At 47.1% G+C, this 16,182-nt stretch overlaps 1 protein-coding gene across 1 annotated transcript in view; it reads right to left on the bottom strand.

The window, feature by feature from the left end:
* Positions 1-9,713, bottom strand: part of OGT (O-linked N-acetylglucosamine (GlcNAc) transferase) — a 33,989-nt gene extending 24,276 nt beyond the window's left edge. Inside the window, exons 1-4 of the mRNA XM_069062403.1 lie at positions 9,561-9,713; positions 6,555-6,705; positions 4,614-4,857; positions 231-299 (exon numbers count right to left, since the gene is read on the bottom strand). Of these exons, the coding sequence (XP_068918504.1) occupies positions 231-299; positions 4,614-4,857; positions 6,555-6,705; positions 9,561-9,597 (501 nt within the window). The 5' untranslated portion in view covers positions 9,598-9,713. The remainder of the gene's footprint in view (positions 1-230; positions 300-4,613; positions 4,858-6,554; positions 6,706-9,560) is intronic.
* Between the last annotated feature and the right edge of the window lie 6,469 nt (positions 9,714-16,182).

The following is a 16,182-nucleotide window of genomic DNA, read 5'->3' on the forward strand; positions in this document are numbered from 1 at the left end:
TGACACAGGGGGGTCTAGCTCAGCAATGGTCAGGTCCTTACTTTACCCCCACACTTAGAGCAGCAGCGCCAAAGCCTGGCCTTGCTCTAGGCTGAGGCGGTTCATGCTGTCAGTTTCCCTCAATTTCTTAGGACTGTTTGTGAAGGTAGCTCAATGAAGGTTTGAAGACTGGGCAAAGAATACAAGTTTTCAAAACAGTGATGGTTAAATACATTGTAATCAACACCTACCTTGGCTTCTTCCAAGCGACCCAGGGCTTTGAGCAGGTTCCCCAGGTCACTGCGAACACAGTACAAATCCTAGAAACCAGAGACACTCTATCATTAACTGTGCTCCGCTAATTTCAGCAGAACTGCAGAAACCTCGCAAGCCGGGAGATCTACATTTCACTCAACTGTGTCACTGAAGGTTGAAACAATGAAATCAGTGCAGTAAATAGCTGCTCTGGTCCTGGCAAGGTCAGCAGTCATAAGAAATATTCAGATTCAATACAATTTGATTATTAAGCATTATCAAAGCAGTGTGTGAATCACACCAAAGATCAAGTTTCCACTAAAACACAAAGACTTGCGAGACAAAATACCAAAACCGAGGCTTCCTAGAGAAGTTTAGAAACTTACAAATGACACTTAGCTGTTCTGCAAGAATAAATGACTCAACTCCTCATCCTTTTCCACACCTTTTGTTTTCTGCTGACAGCCACCTGGAGCGAAGGGGGTCATGAGACTACTTCTGTCCCAAACAACCTTGACAGTTAGTAAGAAATATTGTCTGTCCCCAAGTGAACTTGCCTTAACTAAATATCCTAGGCAAGTGTCATCCAAGAGCTGATGTTTTCACTGGGTCAAGAGTGACTCACTATGCATAGTACTGAATTCTGAATCCATTCCTCAGAATCACCAAGTCTTAACTATGAGCAAAGATCAGGAAAGCTACAGGACATCACCTTAACACAGGATTGCCACCCTGGGTTGATATCTCATGATTAAGCCAACTCAAGTCTTTCTTTCAGGGTATCAGCAATCGATTTTTTGTTTTAATAGAAGGGCATGATTCTCCACAACAAAGAAAAATCCTTGTAGGGGAAGGGGGAACATCCCTAATCTTTTAAGATCAATAATATTGCTTTGGCTACCTCCTTCCTCCCAATTTCTCCAGCATGCCACACCTCCCATCTAGCTTTAGCAGTGCAAACGTCCCCTCTCATCTGTTCCCTCCCTTATGGGTGTGTATCCTGTCTCATCAGATCATAAGCAAGAAAAGGAACCCCATCAGTTTTTCTAATCTCCCCAGAGCTTCTAGCAACGCACACAACAGGCACTCAAATATTGACTGACCTCTGTTATACGAACTAAATTTAACCAACAGCAGCAAAAGCAGAGAAATGAATGGTCCTCCAGAGCTGAGCTGCAGAAGTGAGAGCCCCTGATACTTAAAGACATCAGGATGCCAAAACAGTGCTCAATGGACTGGTCACTGGAAGGAGGGCAATCACAGAAACAGCAAAGCACATGAGGACAACGAGGCCACACCCAATCACAGCTCCATTACCTCCATGATCAAGACTGTTGGCAAAAGCACCTTTAAAACTCCCACCACATTACCAGGAGCTCTGAATGTATCAGGGCAATTCTCCGATCAAGTCAAAGAACAGTCCTGAATGTGACCTACCTTTTCAGGTAATGAGATACCCCTAGATATAAGTTACCTGGGCCACTACCTTATAAAGTAGAGATGTAGTAAAGCACTTTATGACAGTCCAACATTAATATTGCACTTCTTCACCACTGCAAAATCGGTTGAGTGTCTCGGGCCATTTAGAGGCAGGGGGTGGGCCAGTACATAGCGTACTGGAGCTGGAGTCAGGAAGAACCGAGCTCAAATGCGGCTGCAGATACTCACTAGCTGTGTGACTCTGGGAAAGCCACTTAAACGCCTCTGCCCGTTCCTTCACCCATAAACTGGGGAATCAGAATACACCCACCTCCCAGGGTTATTGTGAGGATAAAATGAGGCCATAAGTGTGACATAAATACCACATAAATGGCACTTTACTATGCAAAGTCAGTGATATCTAGGACCAATGAGGCTTTACCAATCAGTCAAATAGCTAAGGCCAAGGCACTCATATCACCTTCACTAAAGCAAGTGAGTATGCCCAGGAGCATTAATTCATTATGAGTAATCATGAAAAGCTGAAATCAAATCAATGTTTGCAATCTACCCGGTAAATACACAGCTCCTTTCCTCTGTGGGTGCACGAGACCATCCAGTACATGATTCAGAGTAATCCAACTTTCTTTCTTGGCACTGCTCAGCTTCTCTGGCTGGGCAGGACAGACTGAGGTTGAGCTTTGTGCCAATGGCTTGGTCCCTCACAATCACAGGTCTCTTTCTAGCATTTCCTTTTCTCATTGTCTCATTTCCATACAGCCTCAGAATTAGAAAGAAACTATTATTTACAGCAACTTATTCCTGAATAGGACCCCAGCACCCCCCCCCCCATGCAATAATAAATACCATTCCACAATCAGGCATACGGCTGCCATGTGAAGTCTCCTAGGGCTAAGGCCCTGGAAGCCCAGGTTCACTTTGAGACAGTTTGAAGTTTTTCCTTATATCAGGCTCAAATATCACTCTGCCCTCTCAAATTAAATCTAATTAAATTAAGTCTAGTTCGGATCTTCAGTCACCAGTACTGACAACAGCAGAGTGTTAAGGGGAACTTCTTCATATGATGACTGACAGAATGAGGATCCAGAAGACAGTTTTGTCTCTTCCAAATGACTGCCAGGTCTTCAGCTATCTGAAGACAACAAGCACACACTGTCTGCTTTTCCTGTCTAACCAACTCCAGTTCCCGGCAATCTATTCTCCTTTGTAAGTGTAGTTTCTGGTTTCCCCGCCCCATTCTGGACATACTTTAGCTCTTCAAAAATCCTTTAAAGGCAGCACCCAGACCTGAAGACAAAACTCCAGACAGTATCTAACCAAGGCAGCGTAGAAAGACACTAGCCCCTCCCTCTGTATGGGCCCTAGATTTCTATTAGCGCAGGTAAAAATCTCCTTAGCTTTCTCGGCTGCCAGATCACACAGTCCAATAAAATCACACCTTTTTTATGTGAAAAATTCTATAGCTAGTAGTCATGTCTTCTACTACAGAGTACGTGTTCACTTGGCTTTTTGTTTTTTAAAAACCCAAGTGCTAGACCGATTTTACATTTGTCTCTATAAAATATTATCTTATTAAAGATTCAGCTCATCACACTAGCCTGTTGAAAATCTGTATTGTAATTCAGTCATTTGACATAGTAATTAGCCTTCATTCTCTGTCATCAAGTATTTAGCAACTGAGGTTCTGAACTAAGGGAGGGCTACTTACTATAAGAACTGAACCCTAGGTATAGAACTCAAACCCGAGGCAGCAGTGACAGAGACTGGCTAGTTTAAGAAAAGCTTCAAATCGTTGAGGAACCTAACCCACTAGAAGGACCATGCACAAAATGTTAGCGATTTATCCAGGCCAGCCTTATACTCACAGGATATTGGTTTTCTGGACGCATTCATTCAGCACTTACCTTATACACAATGCCTTAGATTGCTAGCTCTATTTCTGTGCATGTCATGACTCCTGGACTGGGCTGAAAAGGCTCTCTCAAGGATGAATATGCCATTAAACTACTGACTGATTTTCAATTATAAAGATAAATATGGGGACTAAACAAAAAGCCTAGTGAAACCATTTTTATCTCCTTAAAAATTCTATCTTCTATGCTGCCTGGATATGACAAGTTGAAGAAAAAAATGCTCCAACCTTACACTTTGACATCACTAACAGCAGCCAGATGCAATGCTGCACCTTTATTCCTAAAAACCACTGAGAAGCTCAAGTAAGCATAACATGCTACTTAATGGCAAGTTTTCACCAAGAATTTTCACATCAAGTTTTTCATTTAATTCTCATATGGTCCTGTGAGAAAGGCAGGCAAGTAGTGGCCCCATTTTAGAGATGAATAAATTGAAGTACACAATTTAAGTGACTTTTAAGTCATTTTTGCAATTAAGTCTGATTAGTAGCAGAACCAGACCAAATTTCCTACCAGCTAATGGAAGGATCTATCCTAGCTCTGATCCTGACTCCTGTTATATAACAGCTCTCCTCACTTAGCTGGGCGCTCCCACCATATGGCTGGAGCCAGTTCATATAACAGTTGTGATAAGTATGGTGAGATATATTTCTTAAATTGATGTACTACCAGATTTCAGTAACCACCGCCGCCACTGAGCATCCCAACATCTTCTACACTGACAAGAAAATCTTCTGGAGCTCATCGAGACTTACCAGGATGACCCAGAAGAAGAGCTGTGTGTGTTTCATGTCCGGGTCCTTGCCTACCACACTAAACTTAGTGTGTGCAGCAAGGGCAGATTTTATCCTTTCCATTATCTGCTTATAAAAGGAATTTTCTTATTTAAGAGCCTAGTTTAAAGTAGCTATGTTCATTTTATCCCCAAACACCAAAAACGATTTAGGCTTTGCAAGAGATGAGCTAGCCAAAGCAGCTTCCTGGGTTTCTGTGGGAGTAAGATAGACACTACCAAATTCTACTCACAGGATTGTACTGAAGGGCAGACACATAAGCTTGCACTGCCCCTTCCATGTCTCCTGCTGCAACCAAAGCGGCTGCCAGGTTAATATAGCCATCGATGAAATCAGGTTTGAGACGCAGTGCATGTCGGTAATGCTCAATAGCTTCCTGCAGCTGTCCACGTTCCTTGTATACATTCCCCAAATTGGAATAGGCTTCTGCCAGAAGTGGGTTCTGCTTAATGGCCAAAGTGCTAAAATGAGCAGACCTGGAAAAAGAGAGAAGAGCGGTGATGAGGGCGATCTAGAAAAAGGCATATCCTGAAACCTACCAACAAGCCCTCCAATTCTACACCAGTTTACAAAGCATCTCAAAACATTATCGAATCCAGGCTCCACAAAGCACATACCAAAAGCCAGGGTCTTCTGACTCCTTCATATTCTTTTCACTACATGACAATTATCTGGGAACTACAGAGGACTTAAATGACTTTAAAAGCAGAATACTGAAGAAAAAGGCAAGCAACAAAAAGCACTTTCAGAAATTGGGGGGAGGGAAAGAACTCCATCATCATCCATTCTTTATTCTTTTTAATATAGTAGAATGAATTAAAAAAAGGATCTTCTACTTAGCCTAATCATAGATTCTCCAGAAATAGATTCACAACCATACATCACTAGAAGCTTCATGTACCAGTGAGAAGTTTGGAATCAATAGCAGCACTGCACAATTCCCCACACTCAATCTTGATTCCAGGCCCAATTCATTAAACATCTGTAGTACCTGCTCTCATAACTCAATGAATTGTTATTCAATGCACATCAATCTGGAAGATGGGGACTAATCCAGTTTGTTTTTCCTGTACAGATCGGGTACTCACCAAGGTGTCTCTAATGCTCTCCACCCTGAAGAAATTGTCATAAAGCAAAAAGGAACAAGTAGCAACCCATCCATGAGGAATCCTTTCCATTCGGGGTCCCCCCAAGCCATCCTCCATGGTAGTGTCAAACATAACAACCCTTTACCTAAGGACCATCTGATCTGGCCTTTGTACCAGCCCTGGAGCTGAGGTCTCCTTTAATTAGGATGTGATCTTGAGGCCCAATACTAATCTTGTGTTTTTATTCTTGGTACCCCCAACAGAGGTATTAACACATAAAGGCTAACTAGGTGCATTTCCACCCCCATCTAGCCCAACACCAAATGAACCTTGGCCCCCTTTGTTAAGAGCACTAAAGGAGGGAACAGCCAGGTGGCGCAGCAAGTAAGAGCAGCAGCCCCAGCGTCGGGAGACCCGGGATCGGTTCCAGCCTCAGATACTTGGCACCCACACAAAATAACTGGCTGTGTAACCTTGAGCAAGTTACTTAACCCCAACTGCTTTAAAAAAAAAAAAAAAGAGTACTTAAAGGAAGGGGCGGCTAGATGACACAGTGAATAGAGCACCAGCCGTGAAGTCAGGAGGACCTGAGTTCAAATATGGCCTCAGACACTTACTAGCCATGTGACCTTGGACAAGTAATTTAACCCCAATTGCCCTGCCCTCCCCCCTCCAAAAAGAAAAAAAGAAGAAAAAGAGTACTAAAGGATACATAGCATTTATTAGTTTACAACATAATGCTTTTACTTGTTTTGTAAACCCATTTAGGCCAAAAGGTTCAAATTTATGTTTTAGCAGCAGTTACATACATTTCCTCCTTTGACAAATGCATTTCCACTTGTGAACCATTTCCCCTCCCTTTCCTTCAAAGGAAGTAGGACCAAGAACAGTTTGTTACCTGAATAGGAAACAACAGCCCCAGATGGTGAAGTTTTCAAAGTCCCTTTAGCCCTCCCCTCCTAAACTCTTTAGCAATGATGCCTGTGCCTGATGATAAATGCCAAGAAAGGAGGAGTTGACACTAGGCATGCTTGCGTGAAGGACATCAGAGCGTACTTGGTAGCGGATAAAGCCAAGCCTCCTACCTGTCCAGTCTGCGACACTGGAAGTGTATGGACGAGAGTAACAAAAGCACGCCAGTGTTATCTGGCTCTTGTCTCCATAGCTGCATGCAGTGTCTCTCAGCAGCCTCAAAATCTCCTGCCTGGTATTCACGATGAGCCAACTCAGCTAACCCTTGGAAGGAAAGCACACATTTTGTTGGTTCTGGAGAATCACCCAAATCACACACAAAACATTAGAAAATACAAGATATAAACTGTTTTTTTAAAAAGCAAAAGAAAAGAGGGCAAATGAAGTGAAAAGATCAAAATGCTTGAAGTTAAGTGAAGCACATTGGAGTATTCTGACTACACCAATATACCTCATCCTTCTATCACGCAGAGTCAGCATTTCAGGAGTGCGTTCAGAGCTATGTTCTTCTCCAACTTAAGGAGAAGCTATTAGGTAAATATCATGTGCACTAAATTAGCAGTAAGGTTATTTTGAGATTATCTTCCAGAACAGACACGAGGTGCCATTAAATCCTATGGGCTATTTCTGGAGCTTGGTCTAGAATGACAGGCCTCCCAACCTCACCATCTTCAACATTGGGTTCTATGATGAAACAAGATAAAACCATGTAGTTCTGAAACGTTTAATGATCTGGCTTGGAATAATCTTTGGGGGTAAATCTGCTTGTTAAATAATTTTATAATATGGTTTTCCAAGTAAGGTTTCTGGGGTTTTCTAAGCCACTGTGTGAAAATGTAGAATTCCTAGGGAAATAGGGAAAATAATGAGTGAGACTAGATCAGACAGGGTTGTGGAGAAAAGGGTCGAAATAACTTCCAAACAAAGCTGCTCTTTTTAAGGCAGTTGATAAGTAAGAAAGGTAAATTTAGCTGACAAGATTCTTAAGTCTCTAACCAGGTCATCAAATGTTTTAAATTAAGGACGGCATCACATTTTCTCTCATGCCCATCACCCAAAGTACATTTCTCATCCTTGCTGAATGTACAAGGAGCACTCTGCCCAACAGCTCTCCAATGGTTCTAAGAGGATTAAGATACTAAAAATCATGCAAGTAGTCACCTGTGATTGCAATGCTAAGAGACACTAAGAAATCAAGTACAAAACGTTTGGTAAACTATTCAACTGATATATGAAAAAATTGCTGTATGCAACAGATTTCACCCAGGCAAAGGTAGAGGGCACAATGAGTCAGTTTTGCCAGATGTTAAGTTTCAACAAATAATTTTGGTGTTAAAAATTAACCTGGCTTTATCCAGATCAAATCCCAATACTACTACCACAAAACTATCTACATAAGCTTTGCAAGCCTGAACTGATGGCCCACTCATTTAAAACAAATGAAATAGTAGGTCTGTCTAAATAATAACCCTTTTCGAGGACCTTTCCTTACAACAATTCTGTGAGGTCAATGGTCCCAGTATCATCATCTCCATTTACAGAGAAAGAAACTGGGGTTTCAGGTGGTGATCTTCCTCAGGACTCTGCTCATTAAAGTAGCTGGCTTTCATTCTACATGGAACTCAACCTACATGAGAGAAATGACAGCTTGTACTGCTGCATTATCATCATCAAGAGGAGAAACTTTATCTCGGCAAATCTGGGGGAGGCAAATGTCAGTAATGAAACCTAAAGGAAAAAATGTAGCTAAGAAATGTGCTCTCCCCCTCTGTTAATTACCACGTCAATTTCAAAATTTACCAAGTGCTATTTTAACACTGCGAATAACAGTTTCCTCAAATCATCTGAAGAAAAAGAAAGGTGTCCAGACCAACCAGAAGCAAATTAACATACTAAAGATACAAACATTAACTAAAGGAACTAGGCGATGTCCAACTGAAGGGGCCCCGTATATTCAGCACTTTGGGATGATCTTCCCATACATGGAATCAGAATTTAGCTGGGGAGGGGGGGGGAGGAGCAGACCTAGGTTTTGGATACAATGACCATGGAGTTCAACCCAAAGTGAGAGGATAAGAGACTCAACTGCCCAATCTGCGCCATACTTCTGAAAATGGGGGGAAGTCCATGTCAGCAATCTGGAGGGCCAGTCTTTCTTTCCTCAATTAATAAAGCACATTTCAAACAGCATTTAAATACCATTTGAAAGCTGGAAATTGCAGCTTTCTCAATTAATATCCTGACCTAGTATTTATGTAGCTTGATTATCCAGATGCGATGGAGAAGGGAGAACTAAAGGAAATCCCGAATGCTTCAGAGCAGCCAGGGAAAGGCAGCCCGCATGCGGGAGGAGGCAGCTCCTCCTCGGGCTAAGCTGCTCAGGAGCGGCCCCGGCCCCAGCCCCAGCAACTTGGAACCCAGGAGGGTGCTCGGCTCAGCCCGGGCCAAGCCGCGGCCAAGGGCTTCTGGGGGTCCCGATCGTGCACACCTCACATCGGCACGCGGCAAATGTCAGTCAGCACACACCCAGTGAGTGCAGCCCAAGGGCTGCGGCCACGCCAGGAGGGGAGCGGAGCCCGCCAGGGGGGCAGGTGAAGACGGGGTCGGAGGCGGCCCGGAGGCAAGGGCGTGGAGAAGAAAGGGGGGGGGGCGGGAAAGCAGGCGCTCCCCCGAGGCCCGCCACCCCTGGAAATTTCCAGCGCGCTCCCCAGCCCCGCAGGTCCGCCACCGGAAGCCAGGCGGGTCAGGGGGCACAGCGCCGAGCCGCTGGCACCAAGTTCGAATCCGAATTCGCGCACTAGTTAGCTGCGGCTGCCCTGCGCGAGGCGCTTCCCCGGGGCATGCCTCAGTTTCCCCCACGAGGGTGTGGCCTCAAAGCTCCGCCGATCCGCGACTCGCCATCCTCCGGGGACAGGATGGCAGCCCCCCGGAGCGGAGGGGGAGCCGCCAAGGGGGGGGGGGACACATGCCCCGTAGGCCCTCCCCCGCCCGCTCGGGTCACCCCGCGGGCATACGTGTGGCAGGGGCTAACATGGAGGGGTTTCGGGGGCAGAGGGGGCAGCCGGCCGCCCCGGCGCCCCGGAGAGCGCGAAGCAGCGGACGAGCGGCCGCCTAGGTACCTGTGCTGTCGGCCACGTTGCCCACCGAAGACGCCATGGGGAGCCTCCTGAGGGAGGGCGGGCCAGGGGGAGCCCCGCGCCGCCGCGTCCCGCCGCCGCCGGGGCCGCCTCCGAGGCCGGCGACAGAGACGGACGGGAGGCGAGCAGCAGGGCCGGCCGGCCGGGCGGGTGGCCGGGAGGGCTCCGACGGCAGCCGCGGTGCTGACGAGGCTCCGCGGTGCTGACGAGGCTCCGCAGCGCCGGACAGGCTCCGCTTCTCTCCTCAGCTGTCGGGCTCTTGAAATGGCGGCGGCGGTGGCGGTTCCCAGCCCTAGACAACACCGGCCGGAACTATTTCCTGCTGCAATCGAGTCCCTAGGCGGAGGAGGTGACTCGAAGCAGGCTCTCCGAAACCACCGGACGATGGCAATGAAGGCAATGAAGGCAATGAAAACCGAAGCACGCGTCGTAGTCTTCCGCGCTAGGGGCGGGGGGGGGGGGGGGGGGGCGCGGCGCGGAAACGGGGGGGGGGGGGGGGGGGGGGGGCGCGCCTCGGGGGCCCCACCCCCCCCCCCCCATCCGGAGCCCGCGCCCTTGCCTTCGCCGGCTCCCGAAGCTGGGCCGGACTCGCTGGGGAGGAGGGAGAAGGAGGCGGGTGATCGGTGATGGGCGGTGAGCCAAGGCGGCCGCTAAAGGCAAGCCTCGGCCCGAGAAGGGACGGGCTCCCCCTCGGTCCCCCCTTTCCCTCTGCCCTGCTGCACAGGGCTTAGTCATCTTCCATCTGCCCGATGCCAGGGCCTGAACTCCGAGGCGCTGCGTGAGAGACGCCTGGGAGCCCCAACCTCGCCCCTCCCCAGCCCAGCGGGGCTGGCCGACGTGGACCCCACCGCTGTTTGGGCTGCGACCGGGCCCCCTCCCCTGCTGCACTCCCTCCCCTCCCCTCTCCCGCCAGTTCTGGGGCGGTGGCCCAGTCACTCAATGGCCACAGAGGGAAGTTGAGGCAAGGGGTACATGTGGAAAGGGAGACACACACAGCACCCAAACTGAGGAGAATATGAGTGCCGAGCTGCAGTGCATTGTGGGAAGGAAGGAAGGAGGGAGGGAGGGAGAGATGGAAAAAAGGAAGGAAGGAAGGAAGGGAGGGAGGGAGGAGGGGAGGAAGGGAGAGAGGGTTATTGTAAGAAAGTGAGACTCGATGGGGACAGTGAGTTGGATTCCCCGGAGAAGCGCAAACAATGTCGGGGCAGGTGAACAGTCGATAAGGCAAAGGGAGACGGTGACCTTGAAAGACACTTGAAGTGGAGCTGGGGAGAGCGGCCAGAAGGCGTGCGGCCCCTCATCCAGGAACGAAATGAGCCAAGTCCGGAGTTCTGTAGCGACAGGAGATGGAGGGAAAAAACCCAAATGCAAAAGATGTTTCCTAGGAAGATTCCAGAAGAATGGAGGCAGGAGAGTGCAGCATCGCTGAAACTGAGGCGGGAGGGAGCAACTTTCAAGGAAAAGGAGATAACATGGAGTTAAAGCCCACCAACTGTGCTTATTAAGGACCTCAGAGAATTCCACCAGGATGGATGCGAGTCGAGACCAGCTGCCTTCAGCCAGAGCACCAGACTCAAGCAAAAGCTCCACTCCTTCCTCCACCCCCAATTCGAGGGACCTTTCCCTGACAATTGGCATTTTCTATAGACTAACCCTCCTCTTCTTGGCTGGATTGCATGCTGTCGCAACTGCATATTAGCCCATATATGCGTCCACTTTTTTTTTTTAAGCAATCAGGGTTAAGTAACTTACTCAAGGTTACAAGGCCAGTTATTTCTTAGTGTGGTGCTGAGTATCTGAGCCGGATTTGATCCAGGTCATCCCGACACTGGAGCCTGGTGCTCTTAGTCGCTGAGCCACCTGGCCACCCCTAAGCAATTGGGGTTAAGTAACTTGCTCAAGGTTACACGGCCAGGTGTTTCTGGGTGGGTGCTAAGTGTCTGAGCCCGGGATTCGATCTCCAGGTCATCCCGACACGGGAGCCAGTGCTCTTACTCACTGTGCTACCTGCCCGCCCCCTATGTGTCCACTTTTTCAGAAAGTTTGCTAAAGGAACTCTACTGTTGAAGAGGAGTGTGGGACAGAGCACTCCTGGTTTGGTGACAGGTTGGGCCTTCCCTTCCAAGGACAAAATTCTAGAATGTTTTGGAAAAGAATCTAGGACCAATCACCTCCATGTAGAAATGACAAACCAAACACTGGACAGCTCAAACATCAGTATCCCATCCAAAGTTGGGCTAAATGTCATATATAAGGAATCCTGGCCTCAAGAAACTTGGGGTCTAACCTACACTACCTCCTTAGCTAGAGGTCACATCACACCTCATAGATTATCAATATTTCCAGGTAGAAACTGTTGGTCATAACATTTTAGGTCACCTTCCATCCCTTCCAACTGGATGAGACCACTTTTGAAATGGCTGCTTTTGGTTTTCTGTCTCACTGTGATTACTGATTTTTTTTTAAGTCTTTATCCTGGCAACAAATTTAAAGACAAGTCTATAAATAAATAAGCATCTTAACTTCATCCCCTTAATATTACTGATGTCATAGAGGAGGCCTAAATGAGGGGAGAGTTCAGACTTCAGGCTGTAGCCCCTGTCAGACTAAGAGGTTTGTAGGCTGTAAAGCTAGAAGGAAGGAATTCATCTCATCTGATCTCTTCAGTTTACAGATAAGGAAGCTGGGGCCCAGACAGGGAAAGTGACTTGGTTCTGGTCACCCAGGTGGTAAGTGCCAGAGCTGAGACTTGACCCCAGACTCTCAGACCCAAAGGTTCCTCTCTGTGGAAACGTGCAGGAAATCAGAGGGTAGTGTTCTTCAGACAGTTTCTCTTTGTGAGAAGCTTTCCCATGAATCCCTTCCCTTTGGCCAGGGACTAAGAGCAAAAAGTACTGAAGAAAACAAAACAGTGTCATCTGATCAGAGGTAAGCTTGTAGCCTCCATACTTACAGACTCAATGTGCAAGGAAATAAAAGTGAGACCAGATAGAGTTACCCAAAACAACTAAGGCCCTTTAGGAACGATTTACCTTGAGTTCTAGACAGAGCTGCTTTGAAAAAATGTTGAGTTGAAGATATGCATTCTCACAGGCCCTACACCTCCTTGGCTAGACCAGCTTAGCCCCAAATAGCATGAACACCACCCAAAAAAGCCCTTCTGGGCCTGGCACTGTGTGCTGAAGAGAAAGGGAAGGGAGGGAAACATATGCTATCAGGGCAGCCTCCTACATGCAGCCCTGGAACCACCTTTTGGGTAATTGGGAGCTTGGTTCTTCTCAGCTACCTGCTACTTGTGCTTTCTAGCAACTCCCCCACAGGGAAAGGTGAGGAAAGTGGTAAACCCCAAGTGAAAGCCTTCTAAGGCTTCTCTCCATCCCTCCCTTTTGCTTTCCTCACATCAGCTCTCACTACCCCCTGCTCCTACATCACCATCTCATCAATTACCCCTTATTTCTGAAATCTCTTTCACTTAAAAGGTCTCTTTCAGCCCTGATATTGCCCTGAAGGCCTCACTCTCTAAACCATCACTTCCATACACATCACTCCTCAGTGTGTATTTCCAGGCCTGACCACTCTTCTCCAACAGCTTAAAAGACACCCCCCACCTCTGTGTCCTGAACAGAATTGATTTTATTTTCCCCGGAAAACAGACTCTTCCTCTCGACTTCATTTTGCCAGTGGCACCACCTGTGTTGGAAACCTCAAGTCTTCCAAGGAAGGTAGGCTGGCATAAGCAATTCACTGAGGATCCGGAAATGAGCAGGCCCAGCTCTGCTCTGAACTATATAGGCAAGTGCGTAAACTTAGCCAGGATTCAATTTCTTGTCTTTTGTCTCCCGAAGAAAGTTGAAAATCCTTTGCCTGGCCTTCTCTCCCATCTCACCCACTTCATGCTCCAACCATGTTGAAGTTTCTCAGCTCTCACCCATTCCTGGCCCTTTCTTGCCTTAATTTGACTCATGCTCCTCATGGCCCAAATCCCCACCCCTCCCCTCCCTCCAGCCCACCACACTCAGCCTTTGGATTTATAGCTCTCCTCCAATCCTAACTCAAAACCATTGTTCCTGATCTCTGTAGTCAGGGATGCTTGTTTCCTCCTCTGCTTCTGTTGGTCACTGGGCTCCCATTGTTCAGCTGCTCTTTCCTGCTAGGATGTGTGTGTGTAATATCCAGGAGGTGGCTAAGCTTTGTGTTTCCTCCAGTTCACTGAGCATTTGTTGAAGAAACAAATGGTCTCCAAAACCCACCTCTTTTCCTACCTTTTGTCTGCCTCATCTTGAGGAAAGAATTGTGAATGCACAAAAGGAAACTGTTCCTGAGCCTGCCTTGATTTCCCTCTGGTGTCATCTCTTCACCATTTGGCACATTTGTACAGTGAATGGATGCCTTTAGAGTGCTGGATTTGGAGTCAGAAAAACCTGTGTTCAAAGCCTGCCCCTGCCCCTCAGGATTGATTCAATTCAGCAGGTATTAATTTGGTGCTTCCTAAGTGCTGGGCCCTGGGCTAGGTAAAACTGTCCCTACCCTCAAAGAGTACATTCATTTGATTGTGAATCTGGGTACGTGTATGAAGATAAAACTTTAGTCTACATGAAGTAAACATGAAGTGATCTTGGTGGGGGAAATGAAGGGGACCAGTGTTAGAAACGAGCTTTGAAGGAAGGTAAGAATTCCAAAAAGCAGAGATGAAGCCTAAGGGCATTCCAGGCATGAAACAGAGGAGATGGAATGTCAGCACAGGGGACAGTAGTGTAGCCAGTCTGCTTGGCTGGCCTTTGGACCAAGGCCTTAAGTCTGTTCCCCAGCCAAATCCATCCTCCATTCAGCTGCCAACGTGATTTTTCTAAAGACCATGTCACACACACACACACACCCCAATTCTTCACGAGCTACAATGATTCCGTGTTATCTCCAGGATCAAACATCAAGTTCTCTTTTTGGCATTTACAACTCTTCATAACCTGGCCCCTTCTCACCTTTCCAGTCTTCTTACGCTTTTCTCCCTTCCATGAAATTTATGGTGCAGCTACACTGAGCCTCTCCGTGAACATCATGCACCATTTCATATCTCAGTCCCTTTGCGTGGAGTTCAAGGGTTCTTAACCTAACCCAGGGGTGGGGAGCTTGCAGCCTCAAGACCACCTGTGGCCCTCTAGTCCCTCAAGTGCAGCCCTTTGACTGCATCCAAACTTCACAGAACAAATCCTTTGGCCGAAAGGCTGAGGTTCCCCACCCCTGACCTAGGGTCCATGGAGAGATTTCAGGGGCCTGTGAACTTGGAAATAAAAAGCTAGATCTTTAGTTTTACCAACCTCTAACTGAAATTTATTTAAACGTGATTCTGAGAAGGGGTCCATAAATGTTGCCAGACCTTAAGAACCCTTAACCTAGTTCTTTACATGTTTCCCCCATTTGAACGTAAGGCCAAAGACTGCTTTTTTGGTTGGGTTTTTGAGGGTTTTTTTTTAACTTTCTCTGTCTTCTCAACACTTAGCAGAGTGCTTGAGACATAGTAAGCACTTACTAAATGCTTGTCAATTGACTGCCATGAGAGGGAGCAATGTGAAATAAGTCTGGAAAGGCAGACTGTGAAGGACTTTAAATGACAGGAGTTATATTTAGGAAGCCACCAAAGTTTCTTCAACCAGGCCTGTGACTTGAGGCTGTCTGTTTGACAGCTTTGTGAGAAAAGAGGCCGAAGATGGGGAAATCATTAGGAAACTGAGCAAGAGAACAAAGGTACTACTCATTTGAGTGGAAAGAAAGGAGGAGGGGGCGGCTGGGTGGTGCAGTGAATAGAGCACTGGCCCTGGAGTCAGGAGGACCTGAGTTCAAATCCAGCCTCAGACACTTGACACTTACTAGCCATGTGACCTTGGGCAAGTCACTTAACCCCAATTGCCCAGCCTTCCCCCCTGCAAAGAAAGAAACAAAGAAACAAAGAGATAAAAAATGTGGAGGTCGGAGAAGTATGAAGGTAAGACTTGGTAACTGATTGGATATGAGATGGGTCAGGAGAACACTGTCAAGGATGAGTCCAAGGTTGGGCACCCAGGCAACAAAGATGCTCCTATCCTCGACATAAACAGGGAAATTACAGAGCAGGGTGGGTTTGAGGGAAAAGATACTGAATTCTGTTTTGGACGTGTTGACTTCGAGATGACCATGGGACAGCCACATGAAGATGTCCAGCAAGCAGTTGTTGTTTTTTTTTTTTAAGCAATTGGGGTTAAGTAACTTGCTCAAGGTTACACGGCCAGGTGTTTCTGGGTGGGTGCTGAGTGTCTGAGCCCGGGATTCGATCTCCAGGTCATCCTGACACTGGAGCTGGTGCTCTTACTTGCTGTGCTACCTGGCCGCCCCCCAGCAAGCAGTTGTTGATGTGGGGCTGGCTAACTATAAAGATTTGGGAGTCAACTGCATGATTGAACCCACTGAAATTGATAAGATCACTGAGAGAATGGAGAGAGGGACTAGGAGTTAACATAGCTGGAGAAAATCATAAAACCATGCTGCCTGGGTCATCTTCAAATTTGTTACATAATCTCAAATGGGCCCTTCCTGCAGCATGACATCCCCCTTATTTTGTTTACTATTTCAC

This window comes from Petaurus breviceps, unplaced genomic scaffold (genome assembly GCF_028583685.1).
Source record: "Petaurus breviceps papuanus isolate PSGF00001 unplaced genomic scaffold, PetGlider_PUasm1.0 90451, whole genome shotgun sequence".
Lineage (NCBI taxonomy): Eukaryota > Metazoa > Chordata > Mammalia > Diprotodontia > Petauridae > Petaurus > Petaurus breviceps.